Source organism: Nerophis ophidion, linkage group LG01, assembly GCF_033978795.1.
Source record: "Nerophis ophidion isolate RoL-2023_Sa linkage group LG01, RoL_Noph_v1.0, whole genome shotgun sequence".
NCBI classification, from domain to species: domain Eukaryota; kingdom Metazoa; phylum Chordata; class Actinopteri; order Syngnathiformes; family Syngnathidae; genus Nerophis; species Nerophis ophidion.
Genome location: NC_084611.1, coordinates 34,588,129 through 34,603,734, shown reverse-complemented (window position 1 = coordinate 34,603,734; position 15,606 = coordinate 34,588,129). Strand labels below are relative to the sequence as shown.

General features: G+C 43.5%; 1 protein-coding gene across 1 annotated transcript in view; it reads right to left on the bottom strand.

The window, feature by feature from the left end:
* Positions 1-12,319, bottom strand: part of LOC133553246 (RNA-binding protein MEX3B-like) — a 15,346-nt gene extending 3,027 nt beyond the window's left edge. Inside the window, exons 1-4 of the mRNA XM_061901247.1 lie at positions 11,630-12,319; positions 7,020-7,258; positions 6,779-6,824; positions 813-1,540 (exon numbers count right to left, since the gene is read on the bottom strand). Coding sequence (XP_061757231.1) covers positions 813-1,540; positions 6,779-6,824; positions 7,020-7,258; positions 11,630-12,179 — 1,563 coding nt within the window. The 5' untranslated portion in view covers positions 12,180-12,319. The remainder of the gene's footprint in view (positions 1-812; positions 1,541-6,778; positions 6,825-7,019; positions 7,259-11,629) is intronic.
* Between the last annotated feature and the right edge of the window lie 3,287 nt (positions 12,320-15,606).

The window sequence follows — 15,606 nt, the reverse complement described above, 5'->3', positions numbered from 1 at the left end:
CTCAGATTAACTTTTCTTTACCCCCCCCCAGCCTGGCTAACTTGGCAGTAAGAATATATATGGGCTTATTGTTCTTCCACCATAGAAGTGGGTTAAAATCTAGTTTTTAATGCAATACAGCGACCCCGGACGGGACAAGCGGTAGAAAATGGATGGATGGATGGACGGATGGTCTTAAATCTGCTGCTATTAAAACATTTGTTATTGCTTCAGCCCTGCCTGACTCGCCGAGGAGAGGCTGCTTGAATGCGGTGGTGACGCCTCAAAGGGGTTAGCATGTTTGACGTGTTGGCAGAAATGTACCCTACTGCTGCTCAACAATGTCGGCAAACCTCCGTCCTCCATTGTTGTATTGCACCGCGCAGCCAAAGTGTTCCCAAACGGGAGATGTTAACGAGGCAGGAGTGTCTTCCAGCTCTGGCTTTCACATGTTGTCCTAGTCCGGTCGCTGCTAGCATGCCGTGTATTGTGTGCATTGTTTACACAACGTACGGTGCGCTACCCAATATATCTGTATGGAAACTCATTCAGTACACATCCGAACCGAAACACCCCTAATACATACTGTATATTATATATATATATATATATATATATATACACACGCACACACACACATACACATATATACATATATTTAGTTTATGATTGTGAAGGATAGGCAGAATTCCAAATAAAATACAGGTCCCTTTTATATAGCCTAAATAGCTCATACTTTTCTCAAGTCAATAAAACTAAAAAGGTAACAAAGAGCGGAGGAAACCAAACCACTTGATAAACCTATTTACAGATACAAGCAGTCCAACATTTACCTGACTGGGACGAGCGTCGAAGGCCTGAATACTTTGCTGGTCCACATAGGGGCTCCAGATGTGTGGCTGTGCAGAGGGGTGAACCACTTGGCTCGTAGAGATGGTTAATGGCTCAAATCCAGAGGAGGCGCTCGCACCCCCTGACCCGACCAGCTCTTCGGAGCCCACCGGTGGAAGGCTGTCTCCAAACCAGAAACTCGTAGCGCCCGGGTTGCTGTTGTTGTTATTGGAATTGGCATTGAAGGAGCAGGTGGGGCTGAAATCAGACATCCTGTTCCCGCCGCTGCCGTAAAAGGAATCGGTGGAGCTGGAGCCGCTGCCAAGGGAGCTGGAGCTGTCATTGCGGTAGGTGGAAGACATGCGGACGCCACCAGATATATTGCTATTGACCCGCGGGGGGCCGCCCAGGCTGACTGGGAGCAGGCTGGCGTTACTGGCCGCAGTCGCACCGGCGTGAAGCCACCCAGCTTCGCCCAGACCGACAGCGGCGGCAGAAGTGTCGAAGCTGACGTCGGTGCCGTTGAACTGGAAGTCGTTGTTGTCCACACCGGGAGCCTCGATCCCGCCCCCGCAAGTGGCTGTGCGGAGGGCGATGTGTGCTTCGATCTCCTCCCTGGCTCGGTCCACGTTCTCGGGCATCCCAGTGACCTCAAACACGGGCTCCTTGTCGCGACTCGGGGTGACGATGTAGGTGTGTGTCTGTTGCTGAATGCGTTTGATGGTCGCCCCTGGGACACCAAACAATGCAACGGATAAAAATTAGATTGGAAAAAGCAGCAACTTATACAGCTTCTTATATACCCCACTTTCTGGTTTCATGAGGTCATGAAAAGGAAAAATCCTATGATACCACCTCTGCTTCATGTAAAACATTCACCAGGACAGCTTTGTAAGTTTTTAAAGGGGGAAAGCAGGCTTCGCTACAAATCTTAAAATAAAAACTAGGGATGCATAGAAATATCAATTATTGGCCAAAATCGAAAACGAGGGAGTCAAAGCTGGTTATGACTGTGTGTTAAATAACCTCATTTAAAGGCCTATTGAAATCGACTGACTGACCGCAGTCTGATAGTTTATATATCAGTGATGAAATATTAACATTGCAACACATGCCAATACGTTTACAATAGTTTACTAAATTGCAATTCTAAATTTCGCGCCGAAGTATCCTGCTGAAACGTTGCAATATGATGACAAGTGCGCGTGACGTCACGCATTGTAGAAGACATTTTGTTCCAGCACATTTCCCAGCTATAAGTCGTCTGTTTTCATCGCATAATTCCACAGTATTCTGGACTTCTGTGTTGCTGAATCTTTTGCAATTTGTTCAAAGAATAATTTAGACGTCAAAGAAGAAAGCTGTAGGTGGAAGCGGTGTATTGCGGCTGCTTTTAGCAACACAAACACAGCCAGTGTTTCATTGTTTACATTCCCGAAAGATGACGGTGAAGCTTTCCTATGGAACTGAGCGGTCAAGCGAACACGGTTGGATTGGACCACACACACAAAGTACAGTGTATTATACAGCGATAATTTCAAGAGATCGTGTTTCAAAGAGGGTCCCTTGCGAAGGGCAGAGATGGGCATCGCCATCACCTGTCGACTGGTGCTGAAGAAAGGTGCAGGGACGACCTTCAGTTTGTACAGGTACGACCATATAATCTCACTAAAACACTAGTAACACAATAAGCAGATAAGGGATTTTCCAGAATTATCCTACTAAATTTGTCTAATAACATCTGAATCGCTCCTACTGTATAGTCTTTTTTTTTTCTTCTAGTCCTTCACTCTCCCTTTCCTCATCCACGAATCTTTCATCCTCGCTCAAATTATGGGTAAATATTCGCTTTCTCAATCCGAATCGCTCTCACTGCTGGTGGCCATGATTGTAAACAATGTTTAGATGTGAGGAGCTCCACAACCAGTGACGTCACACGCACATCGTCTGCTATTTCCGGTACAGGCAAGGCTTTTTTATCAGCACCAAAAGTTGCGAACTTTATCGGCGATGTTCTCAACTAAATCCTTTCAGCTAAAGTATGGCGATATCGCGAAATGATCAAGTATGACACATAGAATGGACCTGCTATCCCCGTTTGAATAAGAAAATCTCATTTCAGTAAGCTTTTAAATCAAGGCATTGCAGTTGCACATATTAATATTCATCTTTAAAAGAATGAAACTAAATTATGAAAATATTTACCGCTGGTAATACAACAATATAAAATAAATATAATGTCCAGGCCAAATACTGAATGACACCACGGACTGACTGGAGAGGCTCTGAGGTATTTTCCTTGTTCAAAAAAATTACGAACTGAATTTTTTGATTTCATGTTATTAAACCTGGTAGATAGTTGCATTTACCGCACTCTCAGGGGCGGCATGGCGTAGTGGGTAGAGCAGCCATGCCAGAAACCTGAGAGTTGCAGGTTCGACCCCCGCCTTTTGACATCCAAATCGCTGCCGTTGTGTCCTTGGGCAGGACACTTTACTCTTGCCCCCGGTGCTGCTCACACTGGTGACTGAATGATAGATGGTGTTCAGAGGGGCTGTAGGCACCCTTACTTCTGTCAGCCTAGCCCAGGGCAGCTGTGGCTACAAATGTAGCTTACCACCACCAGGTGTCAATGAATGATGAGTTCCCACTTCTCTTTGAGTATCTAATAATAGAAAAGCGCAATATAAAATCTAATCGATTATTGTTATTATTATTATTACTGTTGGCAACTTTTGTTTCAGATACAGGAATATGTTTGTTGTGCTGTTGCTATTTTTAGACAAACTTTGCAGCGTGCAGTCATTTGTTTCACCCGTGTTGCCGCAAAACCAAACTATATGCCAGAGCAAGAGGAGAAAACACATTGTCTTGTTTTTATTAATCGCATGCAATATAGAAAACTCAAACTTTTCTCATTAGGTACCACCTCAGATCAAACTTGGCGCTCCAAGTACCACCATAATGACCAACATTGAAACAGTAGCGTAGTAGGCCCAAATATTCAATAAAAACAAGGCAGATGTTTTATTTAACAAGTATATTTAAAATATATAGTTTCAACAGTAGCACTGTGTTTGAATATAGGAAAATAAAACACTATACTTTGATCAAATGATTATTTGGCGTACCACTCAATGAAGCCTGCATACCCCTAGTAGTACACATACCATGGTTTGAGATACACTGTTCAACATAACTGGAGTTTTGTGGTAGTCGGAGTTTATACCTTAATCACTTCAGTAAACTGAACCCATGAAATACATGACCGTAAATTCCGGATACTAAACAGCTACTTTTTTTTCTAACACTTTCAACCCTGCGGCTTATACAACGGTGAAGTTAATTTGTTTATTACCCGCTGACGGCCGTAATATAAATACAAAAAACAAGCAAATACACGGAGGAGGCGTTTTGTTTGTGCTATGGGGCCATCTTTTGGATGAGTTCTACTTGTATGAAATTTTCCTTTATCACTCCAAGCAACCTTTGTAAGTTCTACAGTATAATTAAAACGGTTTATACTTACTAAATTGTCCCATGTGTGATGTCTGAAAGAGTGTTTTCATGTATATTTGAATGTAATGACGATAGCGTCATTAGCTAATATGTCAATTACGTTTACGACTGTCTGTGTTAGTATTATTAACTTACAGCAGCATTCTTTTTGTTTTGTTTCAGTTTCACACATTTCTCAGTAAATTCACCAAAATGTCTACGTGGAGATATTGAGTCTGTTTAGCTGATTGAAGAGCTAGCTCCCACAGCTATTGGGTCCATGACGAGGACTTCTGTTTTGTTTGATCAGCCGTTTTACTGCCGTGTAACAGACACCGCATAGAAACAATGGATATGTAAATAAACATAAAAAACATTTGTGTAAATTCCACATTTCAAAACATTAAAATCTGCGGTTTATAGTCCAATGCAGCTAATGTATAGACAATATTATTTTTCCATAAAATTCAGTGGCTTGGCTAATACCCGTGTACTCTATAGTCCAGAAATACTGTAATCCAAGAACTAAATTAACCATGATAAAACTAACTTATTTATTTATTTGGCTTCCACGCTCGTGTGCTTTGTGAGGGACGCAGGGACAATAATGATTACTGCTCGAAGATACCATCTTTATCCTTGATGGTTGTGGCGTTGGAGTGACTTCGACAGGGCACGCAGACGCTGTTGTCCATTTTGCAACACGTGCATTTTATATGGTATAATTTTACTTCACTTTCCTTTTCTTTGGCGCACTCCCATCAGAGAGAGTCTTCCTCACGCATGAAAGACATAATGAAGGGTGGAAATTGAACAAAGACGACCTAAAACAGCTTTGTCCTTTCTCGACGTAGCATTTTCCGCCGCCCACATGCTACTTGTTCTTTCTCTTTTCAACAACAGAGTAACAGGCATTTAAGAAGACCATGTATGTTGTCTGTCTCTGTGTTGGCCCTGCGATTAGGTGGCGGCCCCGAGAGGGACAAGCGGTAGAAAATTGATGGATGCACTATGGCAGTGATTCTCAAACTGTGCTACGTGGGCTCCATCTAGAGCAGGGGTCGGCAACCCGCGGCTCCGGAGCCGCACGCGGCTCTTTGGCAACTCTGATGTGGCTCAGCTGCATAATCGGCGACCCCCCAGACTGTTACGGGGGGATTCCGGTGCCTCTCCCAGACATCAACCGGGGTCAACGTTCTACGATGTTCACTCAGACTACAATATTGAGGGCGTGCCGTGATGGCTTTACTTTTAACGTCCTCTACAAAATGTCATCACGCCCGCCTTTACGCAATGATATCTGCGTGCCGACCGGACGCATGCATTTCGCTGCTTCTATCGTCACATGTACAAGATTGGAAGGCATACTGGGTGATACAGGTTACACTGAAGGTTGTGATATAAACAACTTTAACACTTTTACTAGTATGCGCCACACTGTGAACCCACACCAAACAAGAATGACAAACACATTTCAGGAGAACATCCTCACAGTAACACAACACAACAAATACCCAAAATCCTTTGCATCCATGACTATTTCTGACTATTATACACCCCCGCACCCCCAACCCCGCCCACCTCAACCGACGCACGAAGGGGGGCAGGGTTAGGTGCTAGCGGGGTGTATAATACAGTCAGGAATAGTCATGGATGCAAAGGATACTGGGTATTTGTTGTGTTGCGTTTATGTTGTGTTACTGTGAGGATGTTCTCCCGAAATGTGTTTGTCATTCTTGATTGGTGTGGTTTCACAGTGTGGCACATATTCGTAAGTGTTAAAGCTGTTTATATCAGAACCTTCAGTGTAACCTGTATCACCCAGTATGCCTCGCAATCTCCTACGTGTATCTGCGGAAGCCACATACAACATTTTGCTGGACTGGCAAGCAGTTTGTACATGTTGTAGAAGGCGTCAAAGTCAATGGCTTCATAGCACACCCTTATTATTGTTATCTGGGTGACCACCAGCATATATTCGCGAGAATGGTTGCAGATCCCATTCTCTACTTTATTTTGTGAGACGGGTCAAAATGGGTCTTTGAGTGGTTAAGGTTGCCGACCCCTGATCTAGTGGTATGCCAAAGAATCACTTTATTAAGTGATTAGTGTTTTAGCTTCCAATATTTAAACAGTGTTACTGTTCAAACTGTGTAACACAACGGTGGCCATAATTATTACACTTGTTAAATAAGACCTCTGCCTTGTTTTGAATGAATACTTAGGCCTACCATGCTACTGTATTTTAATGTTGGTCATTAAGGTGGTACTTTGAAAGCCAAGTGTTTCCTGAAGTGGTATTTGATGAAAAAGAGATTGTAAACCAGTGCACTAGGAGATTGAGGCATGGCATGTTCTCCAGTTACAAAAAGCAATAAAAAATAATTTACTTTAACAACTACTTACTCCTGTTCAAAATGACATTTAAGCTAAAGTACATTTGAGAAAAAAAAAACTATTTCAAACATACCTTTAGGACCCACCACCAGTCCCACAACACGATACGGCACCCGCACCTGTGGAGAACAAAAATATATGTGGTAACTTTAATAACTGGCTTATTATTCACAGCTCTACTGTTATCATCAACCAAGTTTTCGGGTGGCTTTTGTCCCGTATTTTTCCACACGCATATTTAATTTTGATGGATCGTTGACCGCGACGCGTGCATAGGAATTGTCAGTGCTTTTTTTCATCAAATACCGACTGACCTGAATGGTGGTCTGGCCAGGTAGAGTAGGGATCCCCGGCCCGGATGCGACGGAGAGAGAGCCCGCTTTGTTCCGTGAGGCTCGTATGAGGGAGAAGTGCTCGGCAGCGGACAGGATCTCCCTCTTGGCCATGGCCACGTCTTCCTTGCGTCCCGTCACGACAAAGACGGGCTGCTCGCCCCTCACCGGCGTCTTAATGTAGGTGTTGGTCTTGGCTCGGAGTGCTTTGATTTTGCAGCCTGGAGTATATCAAAGAAGGGGGAAGTAAATTGGTAGTTCAGTTTAAAGACCATTTAGGCTATGTCTACACTAAGCCGGATAACCCCCTAAACAAATAATTATTTAGCTTAAGCCCCGTTTCAGCCACACTGAACCAGCGTTTAAGGGTCCCCTCCTCAAAGTAATTTTTACACAGGTAAGTGTGCCGTGTATTTCTTGAATCCTTGGCTCTTTGCTTTGTACGGACTCATTGATCGTTTACAAACCTAGGTCGGAGAGGAAGTGACTTCAGAAAGAACGCGCCACAGCCAGCTTCATAATAAAGCCGTTTTGTAACTCGGAGCTAACCACTGGAAACATGGAGGCGAGTAATCCAGACAAACCCGTGTTTCTCCTTCTTCATGTACAGATGCTTGTGGAAATCACACATGAATACCTTAAGAGAAAGCGATTGCAGCTATTTCGGATACAACACTTCCCAGACGGCAAGAGAACTTTCGAATGTCAAGGTCAGTTGTGATTCTACTTACCGAAAAACTTGGTCCATTTGTCGAAAGAGAGTCAACGAGAATGCGGGCTCCCATTCATGTGATAAAAAAATGTAGCATGTGCTTTGTATTATCTGGCCTTCGAGGGAAGACTAACTACGGAAAACGGCAAATGCTTTTGGACTAGCAACGCAGACTGCATTAGTTATTATCCGGACTCAACGTCCAGAGTATATAAAGTCACCAAACATGAATGGACAATGAGGGTGAAGGTGTTCTTTGTCACAGTGTGTACTTTCGTGTCAATAAATACTTGGTTAATTTATGATGGCTCAGGTGTGATTGACTACAATAGAGCTCCACAGCACACTGGATTCCAGTTAATTAAAATACCACAACACTGGATATTGTTCAGATAAGTTACATTTAAGCACTTGCACACAAAGCAACACTGAGGTGACTATAGTGTGCGCATCTTCCGCGCATGCGTATTAGGTCGCGTTACGCCGACTGACGAAGGCGGGCAGGGGGTCTTAAATGACCATTGTGTGTGTGTGTGTGTCCAAGGATAAGGTTAGGTGGGATTTACCCTGAATAACCTAACTCAAATATTGATCCGAAATCGGATGGGAAGGCGTCAATGAAAGTAGGCTTAACGAATCGACTATGCACAGGAAATAATGTAGTACAAGCCCACCAGAGACGTACGATATGGCCTTAAATCTATATTGTCATATATATGGCAACCTTCTGCGATAACAATATATATTGCAATATATCATTTGGCATGTATTTGATAAAAGAATCCATTTAAATCGGGTTACAAAAGCTCTTAATTAGGCTGCTGACATATGCCGTACTATTTTGCCTCATTTCTGGTTGTAAGATTTTTTCGAAACTATTGTTAATCTAGGGCAGCACGGTGGAACAGGGGTCAGTGCATGACCCTCACAATACGAAGGTCCTGAGTAGTCCCGTGTTCAAACCCGGGCTCGGGATCTTTCCGTGCAGAGTTTGCATGTTCTCCCCGTGACTGCGTGAGTTCCCTCCGGGTACTCCGGCTTCCTCCCAAAGACATGCACCTGGCGATCGGTTGATCGTCAACACTAAATCTGCCCTAGTGTGTGAATGTTGTCAATCTGTGTTGGCCCTGTGATGAGTTGGCGACTTGTCCAGGGTGAACCAAGCCTTCCGCTTGAATGCAGCCGAGATAGGCTCAGGCACCCCCGCGACCCCAAAAGCGACAAACGGTAGAAAATGGATGGACGGATTATTAATCTGCTACCTAATTTACTGCTATTATCCAGTGATTTTCTGTTGTAACATGGTTCGATTTACACTTTTGGTAAAATGTAATTCCATCCACGCATCTTAGTGTAAACGGAGCCATAGCCTCACCCTTGCATTATTAACACAATGTTAACAATTCTTAATAAGTCAGAGTCCACGTTGTGCGGTTTAATACAAACCCCGTTTCCATATGAGTTGGGAAATTGTGTTAGATGTAAATATAAACGGAATAGAATGATTTGCAAATCATTTTCAACCCATATTCAGTTGAATATGCTACAAAGACAACATATTTGATGTTCAAACTGATAAACGTTTTTTTTTTCAAATAATCATTCACTTTAGAATTTGATGCCAGCAACATGTGACAAAGAAGTTGGGAAAGGTGGCAATAAATACTGATAAAGTAGAGGAATGCTCATCAAACACTTATTTGGAACATCCCACAGGTGTGCAGGCTAATTGGGAACAGGTGGGTGCCATTATTGGGTATAAAAACAGCTTCTCAAAAAATGCTCAGTCTTTCACAAGAAAGGATGGAGCGAGTCACACCCCTTTGTTCACAACTGCATGAGCAAATAGTCAAACAGTTTAAGAACAACATTTCTCAAAGTGCAATTGCAAGAAATTTAGGGATTTCAACATCTACGGTCCATAATATCATCAAAAGGTTCAGAGAATCTGGAGAAATCACTCCACTTAAGCGGCATGGCCGGAAACCAAAATTGAATGACCGTGACCTTCAATCCCTCAGACGCCACTGTATCAAAAAAACGACATCAATCTCTAAAGGATATCACCACATGGGCTCAGGAACACTTCCGAAAACCACTGTCACTAAATACAGTTTGTCGCTACATTTATAAGTGCAAGTTAAAGCTCTACTATGCAAAGCCCAAGCCATTTATCAACAACATCCAAAAACGCTGCTGACTTCTCTGGGCCCGAGATCATCTAAGATGGACTGATGCAAAGTGGAAAAGTGTTCTGTGGTCTGACCAGTCCACATTTCGAATTGTTTTTGGAAATATTCGACATCGTGTCATCCGGACCAAAGGGAAGCGAACCATCCAGACTGTTATCGACGCAAAGATCAAAAACCAGTATCTGTGATGGTATGGGGGTGCATTAGTGCCCAAGGCATGGGTAACTTACACATCTGTGAAGACACCATTAATTCTGAAAGGTACATACAGGTTTTGGAACAACATTTGCTGCCATCTAAGCGCCGTCTTTTTCATGGACGCCCCTGCTTATTTCGGCAAGACAATGTCAAGCCACATTCAGCACGTGTTACAACAGCGTGGCTTCGAAAAAAAGAGTGTGGGTACTTTCCTGGACCGTCTGCATTCCAGACCCCTCTCCCATCGAAAATGTGTGGCGCATTATGAAGCGTAAAATACGACCGCGGAGACCCCTGACTGTTGAACAACTGAACCTCTACATAAAAGAAGAATGGGAAGGAATTCCACTTTCAAAGCTTCAACAATTAAGTTTTCTCAGTTCCCAAACGTTTATTGAGTGTTGTTAAAAGAAAAGGTGATGTAACACAGTGGTGAACATGCCCTTTCCCAACTACTTTGGCAAGTGTTGCAGCCATGAAATTCAAAGTTAATTACTATTTGCAAAAAAAAAATTTAAGTTTATGAGTTTGAACATCAAATATCTTGTCTTAGAAGTGCATTCCATTGAATATAGGTTGAAAAGGATTAGAAAATCATTGTATTCCGTTTATATTTACATCTAACAAAACTTCCCAACTCATATGGAAACGGAGATTATAGATCAAATATTCCTTTCAGCTGTGGTTGGGTCCAGCCATTTCCTGTTGTTGTGTTAACTGCGTAAAGTGTGCACCCTCCCCCCAAGTAGGCTCCAACACAGCGCTCAACAAAGTGCAAAATTCAAGCTTAAAAGAAAATATAAAACCACCAAACAAACGCCATATAAATGCTGCGTTCTATGTCGACGAATATCGGGAGTTTCATGATGAATTGCATTAAGAAATCACGCGACGAAGGGACACTCAAAGTGGAGCTGATGTGGCAAAGCAACTCATTACTGTTTTCATCACTTGATATTCGACACAAAGACCTTTTACAAACGAAACCCCGACACTTACTCATGAAACTGGGTTCGGTTGTTAGCACAGATTGGTCTGGGGGTTAACAAAAAAAAATAGTGAGAATTGTTTGGAGCTGGGCGGCGCTGACCCACTTATGGCCAGGCTCACTAACATTAACTTAAAAAACATCAAAATGTATGAACTTTGACGATACTTTTATTAATGCAAACGGCGGGTGTATAACAAAGAGCATATGTTTAAAAAGTTTAAAAAAAAACGTCAAATAAACAAAGTCGTTACAATGCGGTGATGAATTGCTGAATGGAAATAAGTTGGGCCCCGCTATGAGATAGCGACTTGTCCAGGGTGTACGCCACCTTCCGCCCGATTGTAGCTGAGTTAGGCACCGCGGTAGGAATTGGATGGATGGAAACAATAAGTTGCTAGCTTCAAAAGTTAGCTTGCGGGTCTATTAGCACAAAATGGCAACTTATACGTTACTCAATGTCGCCATTTTCGAATAAATAATAAGTTTGGCGTCCACTCACCCTGCCTGCCCACTATCTCCGCAACGTGCTCGGAGCTAGGCACCGCCACGCATTCGGTCGTGTTGACACTTTTCCGGCGAGCCAACAGCGCCGCCTCGGCCTCGTTGCCCGGCTCGCCAGCGTACACGCCGGGCGGCATGGTCGGGTCGTCCCGCTCGTCTCCATTGTACAGCAGCACCGTCTCCACCTGCTCCATACTGCAGCCAGAAGGCATGTATTGGTGGGCCTGCGCTAGCAACGAGCTACCCGGTGAGCACCCGGAGATGGCCGGGTCCTCGTCTTCGGGCGTGACGCTCCCTTCGTCCGCCGAGGGTGGCCGATGGTGGTTCTGCAGGGGCTTCAAGTCTAGGACCGTGCCAAGGCGATTCAAGTGGGGGGCCTGGATGAGTTTGTGGTGGTAGGCCGGGCTATCGTCCACTTGCTCGGCTGCCGTCTGGCTCTGGGTGCCGATATGCTCGTCGAGGCCCATGCCGGCGAAAGCGTGCACTAGCGGCGGTGGCACCTCGGATTCTCCGTCGTCGGCCTCCAGCAAAGACGTGCTGCTCGGCATTGCACAAGGATAGGAAAGCGGGAAATAAAAACCTTAGCTCGGAAAGAATAATAAGAAGCGACCAGCGCCGGGTGGATGAAAAGGGTGGCTTTTGTTTTGTCTCGCCAGTCGCCAGCTCTCGGCGCAACCCTCCCCTGCACGGTACTCTCGCTCCGCTAGATCTCGCGAGAGTTTAATACGGGGTCTAACGGTTCATTGTGTTCTTTTTTTCCACCAAAAAAAACTTTATTTGTAACATTACTCGCGTTAAAAAAAAACCGTTGAGATTTATTTTTATAATTGAAAAAATTAACACACAGACAGTTAGGGCTGCGAATCTTTGGGTGTCCCACGATTCGATTCAATATCGATTCTTGTGGTCGCCATTTGATTATATATCGATATTTTTCCGATTCAAAACGATCCTCACCTATGGTCCTGAGCTTTGGGTCATGACCGAAAGGATAAGATCACGGGTACAAGCGGCCGAAATGAGTTTCCTCCGCCGGGTGGCGGGGCTCTCCCTTAGAGATAGGGTGAGAAGCTCTGCCATCCGGGAGGAACTCAAAATAAAGCCGCTGCTCCTCCACATCGAGAGGAGCCAGATGAGGTGGTTCGGGCATCTGGTCAGGATGCCACCCAAACGCCTCCCTAGGGAGGTGTTTAGAGCACGTCCAACCGGTAGGAGGCCACGGGGAAGACCCAGGACACGTTGAGAAGACTACGTCTCCCGGCTGGCCTGGGGACGCCTCGGGATCCCCCGGGAAGAACTAGACAAAGTGGCTGGGGAGGGGGAAGTCTGGGCTTCCCTGCTTAGGCTGCTGCCCCCGTGACCCGACCTCGGATAAGCAGAAGAAGATGGATGGATGGATGGAAAACGATTCTGTATTCATTAAATACATAGGATTTCAGCAGGATCTACCCCAGTCTGCTGACATGCAAGCAGAGTAGTAGATTTTTTTTTTAAAGCTTTCATAATTGTAAAGGACTATGTTTTATCAACTGATTGCAATAATGTAAATTTGTTGTAACTATTAAACAAACCAAAAATACAACTTATTTTGTCTTTGTGAAAACATTGGACACAGTGTGTTGTCAAGCTTATGAGATGCGATGCAAGTGTAAGCCACTGTGACACTATTGTTCTTTTTTTTTTTTTATATAAATGTCTAATGATAATGTCAATGAGGGATTTTTAGTCACTGCTATGCTGAAATTATAACTAATATTGATACTGTTGTTGATAATATTCATTTTTGTTTCACTACTTTTGGTTTGTTCTGTCTCGTGTTTGTGTCTCCTCAATTGCTCTGTTTATTGCAGTTCTGAGTGTCGCTGGGTCAGGTTTGGTTTTGGAATTGGATTGCATTGTTATGGTATTGCCGTGTATGGGTTGGTTGATTGATTAAAAAAAAAAAAATTAAAAAATATGAATAAAAATCGATCTTTTAAAAAATGAGAATCGATTCTAAATCGCACAACGTGAGAATCGCGATTCGTATTCGAATCGATTTTTTCCCAGACCCCTACAGACGGTACACATTGAAATTAGACAAACAAAGGCACTTCCAATTCATTACAATACTTATTTCAAACATTAATGATCAACAATTTCTGTATACAAAAATGTTGAATACAAAGAAAGAGACGATACAAAAAGAAAACATAAATAATAATATAGAATATCAATCAATCAATCAATGTTTATTTATATAGCCCTAAATCACAAGTGCCTCAAAGGGCTGCACAAACCACAACGACATGCTCGGAAGGGCCCACATAAGGGCAAGGAAAAACTCACCCCAGTGGGACGTCGACAATGATGACTATGAGAAACCTTGGAGAGGAACGCATAAGTGGGCAAACCCCCCGCCCCTCCAGGGGATCGAAAGCAATGGATGTCGAGCGGATCTAACATGATATTGTGAAAGTCTAATCCATAGTGGATCCAACGTAACCGTGAGAATCAGGTCTAAAGTGGAGCCAGCAGGAAACCTTCCCAAGTGGAGGCGGATCAGCAGCACAGAGACGTCCCCAACCAATATGCAGGCGAGCGGTCCATCCTGGGTCCCGACTCTGGATGAGCGGTCAATCCTGGGTCCCGACTCTGGACAGCCAGTACTTCATCCATGGCCACCGGACCGGACCACCTCCACAAAGGAGGGGGAGACATAGGAGAAAAAGAAAAGAAACGCCAGATCAACTGGTCTAAAAAGGAGGTCTATTTAAAGGCTAGAGTATACAAATAAGTTTTAAGATGAGACTTAAATGCTTCTACTGAGGTAACATCTCGAACTGTTACCGGGAGGGCATTCCAGAGTACTGGAGCCCGAATGGAAAACGCTCTACAACCCGCAGACTTTTTTTGGGCTCTGGGAATCACTAATAAGCCGGAGTCTTTTGAATGCAGATTTCTCGCCTGGACATATGGTACAATACAATCGGCAAATATATTTTTTAAAAAAAAGGGCTTATATAAAACAAATAACTTCTTCCAATAAGTATAATAATTTAAGGGCTTTTCTACTTTTTACCATCATTCATTTTCTACCACTTATTCCCTCTGGGATCGTGGGGGGCGCTGGAGCCTATCTCAGCTGCATTCGGGCGGTAGGCGGGGTACACCCTAGACAAGTCGCCACCTCATCACAGGGCGCTTGCATCTAAAGAATATGTATTATGAGACTAAGTCACTCGATTCTTATTAAAGTGATAGACTCATGTAGTATCATTGTTTCCATTTAAAAAGTACTCAATTTCAACTGTACAAGTAGTCAATGGTATAATATGTTATTAGAACAATATTATGACAATTACGCCTTACCACCATTGTTTTAACAGGATATAGAAAACAGCAAAGCATGGGGTTTCAACAGCAAATGTGATATTCTTAAATTAAATATAAAATATTTGTTCTTATTTGACATCTAAAAAAAAATATTTATCAGGTCCTACTCTTTTGCATACATTTTTAAAATGGCTAAAAACACGTTTTTCCAGAACAAGACAAGTGGTATTCAATGTTATTGTGCAGAAAACCACATAACGTATTTCCTTGAATTGCCGCCGGGCATATAGTATGCGCCTGCCTTGAATTACTGCCGGGTCAAACTCGCTTCGCAATATAATTAGCGCATGCTTAGTATTACCGCCTGGTCAAACTCCTGACGTCATGAGTGTCACTTCCCCTGTCATCATTTTCAAAATGGAGGAGGCTGATTTCAATACAGGTAATTTGAAATCACATAAAGGGAAGAAGATTAAGAGCTATTCAGTAAGATTTAAGGTCCAAGCTATTGAATACCGGTATGCTAAAAAAAAACAGTAAGCAGCTATGTTTTATTAATATACTTGTGGAGCCGACGGTCCGACAGACAGGCAGGGCATGCTGGAATGGTGAGGAGACGGCGAGCGAGCGGACAGGAGGAGCGGAAGAGCGACCTGGACT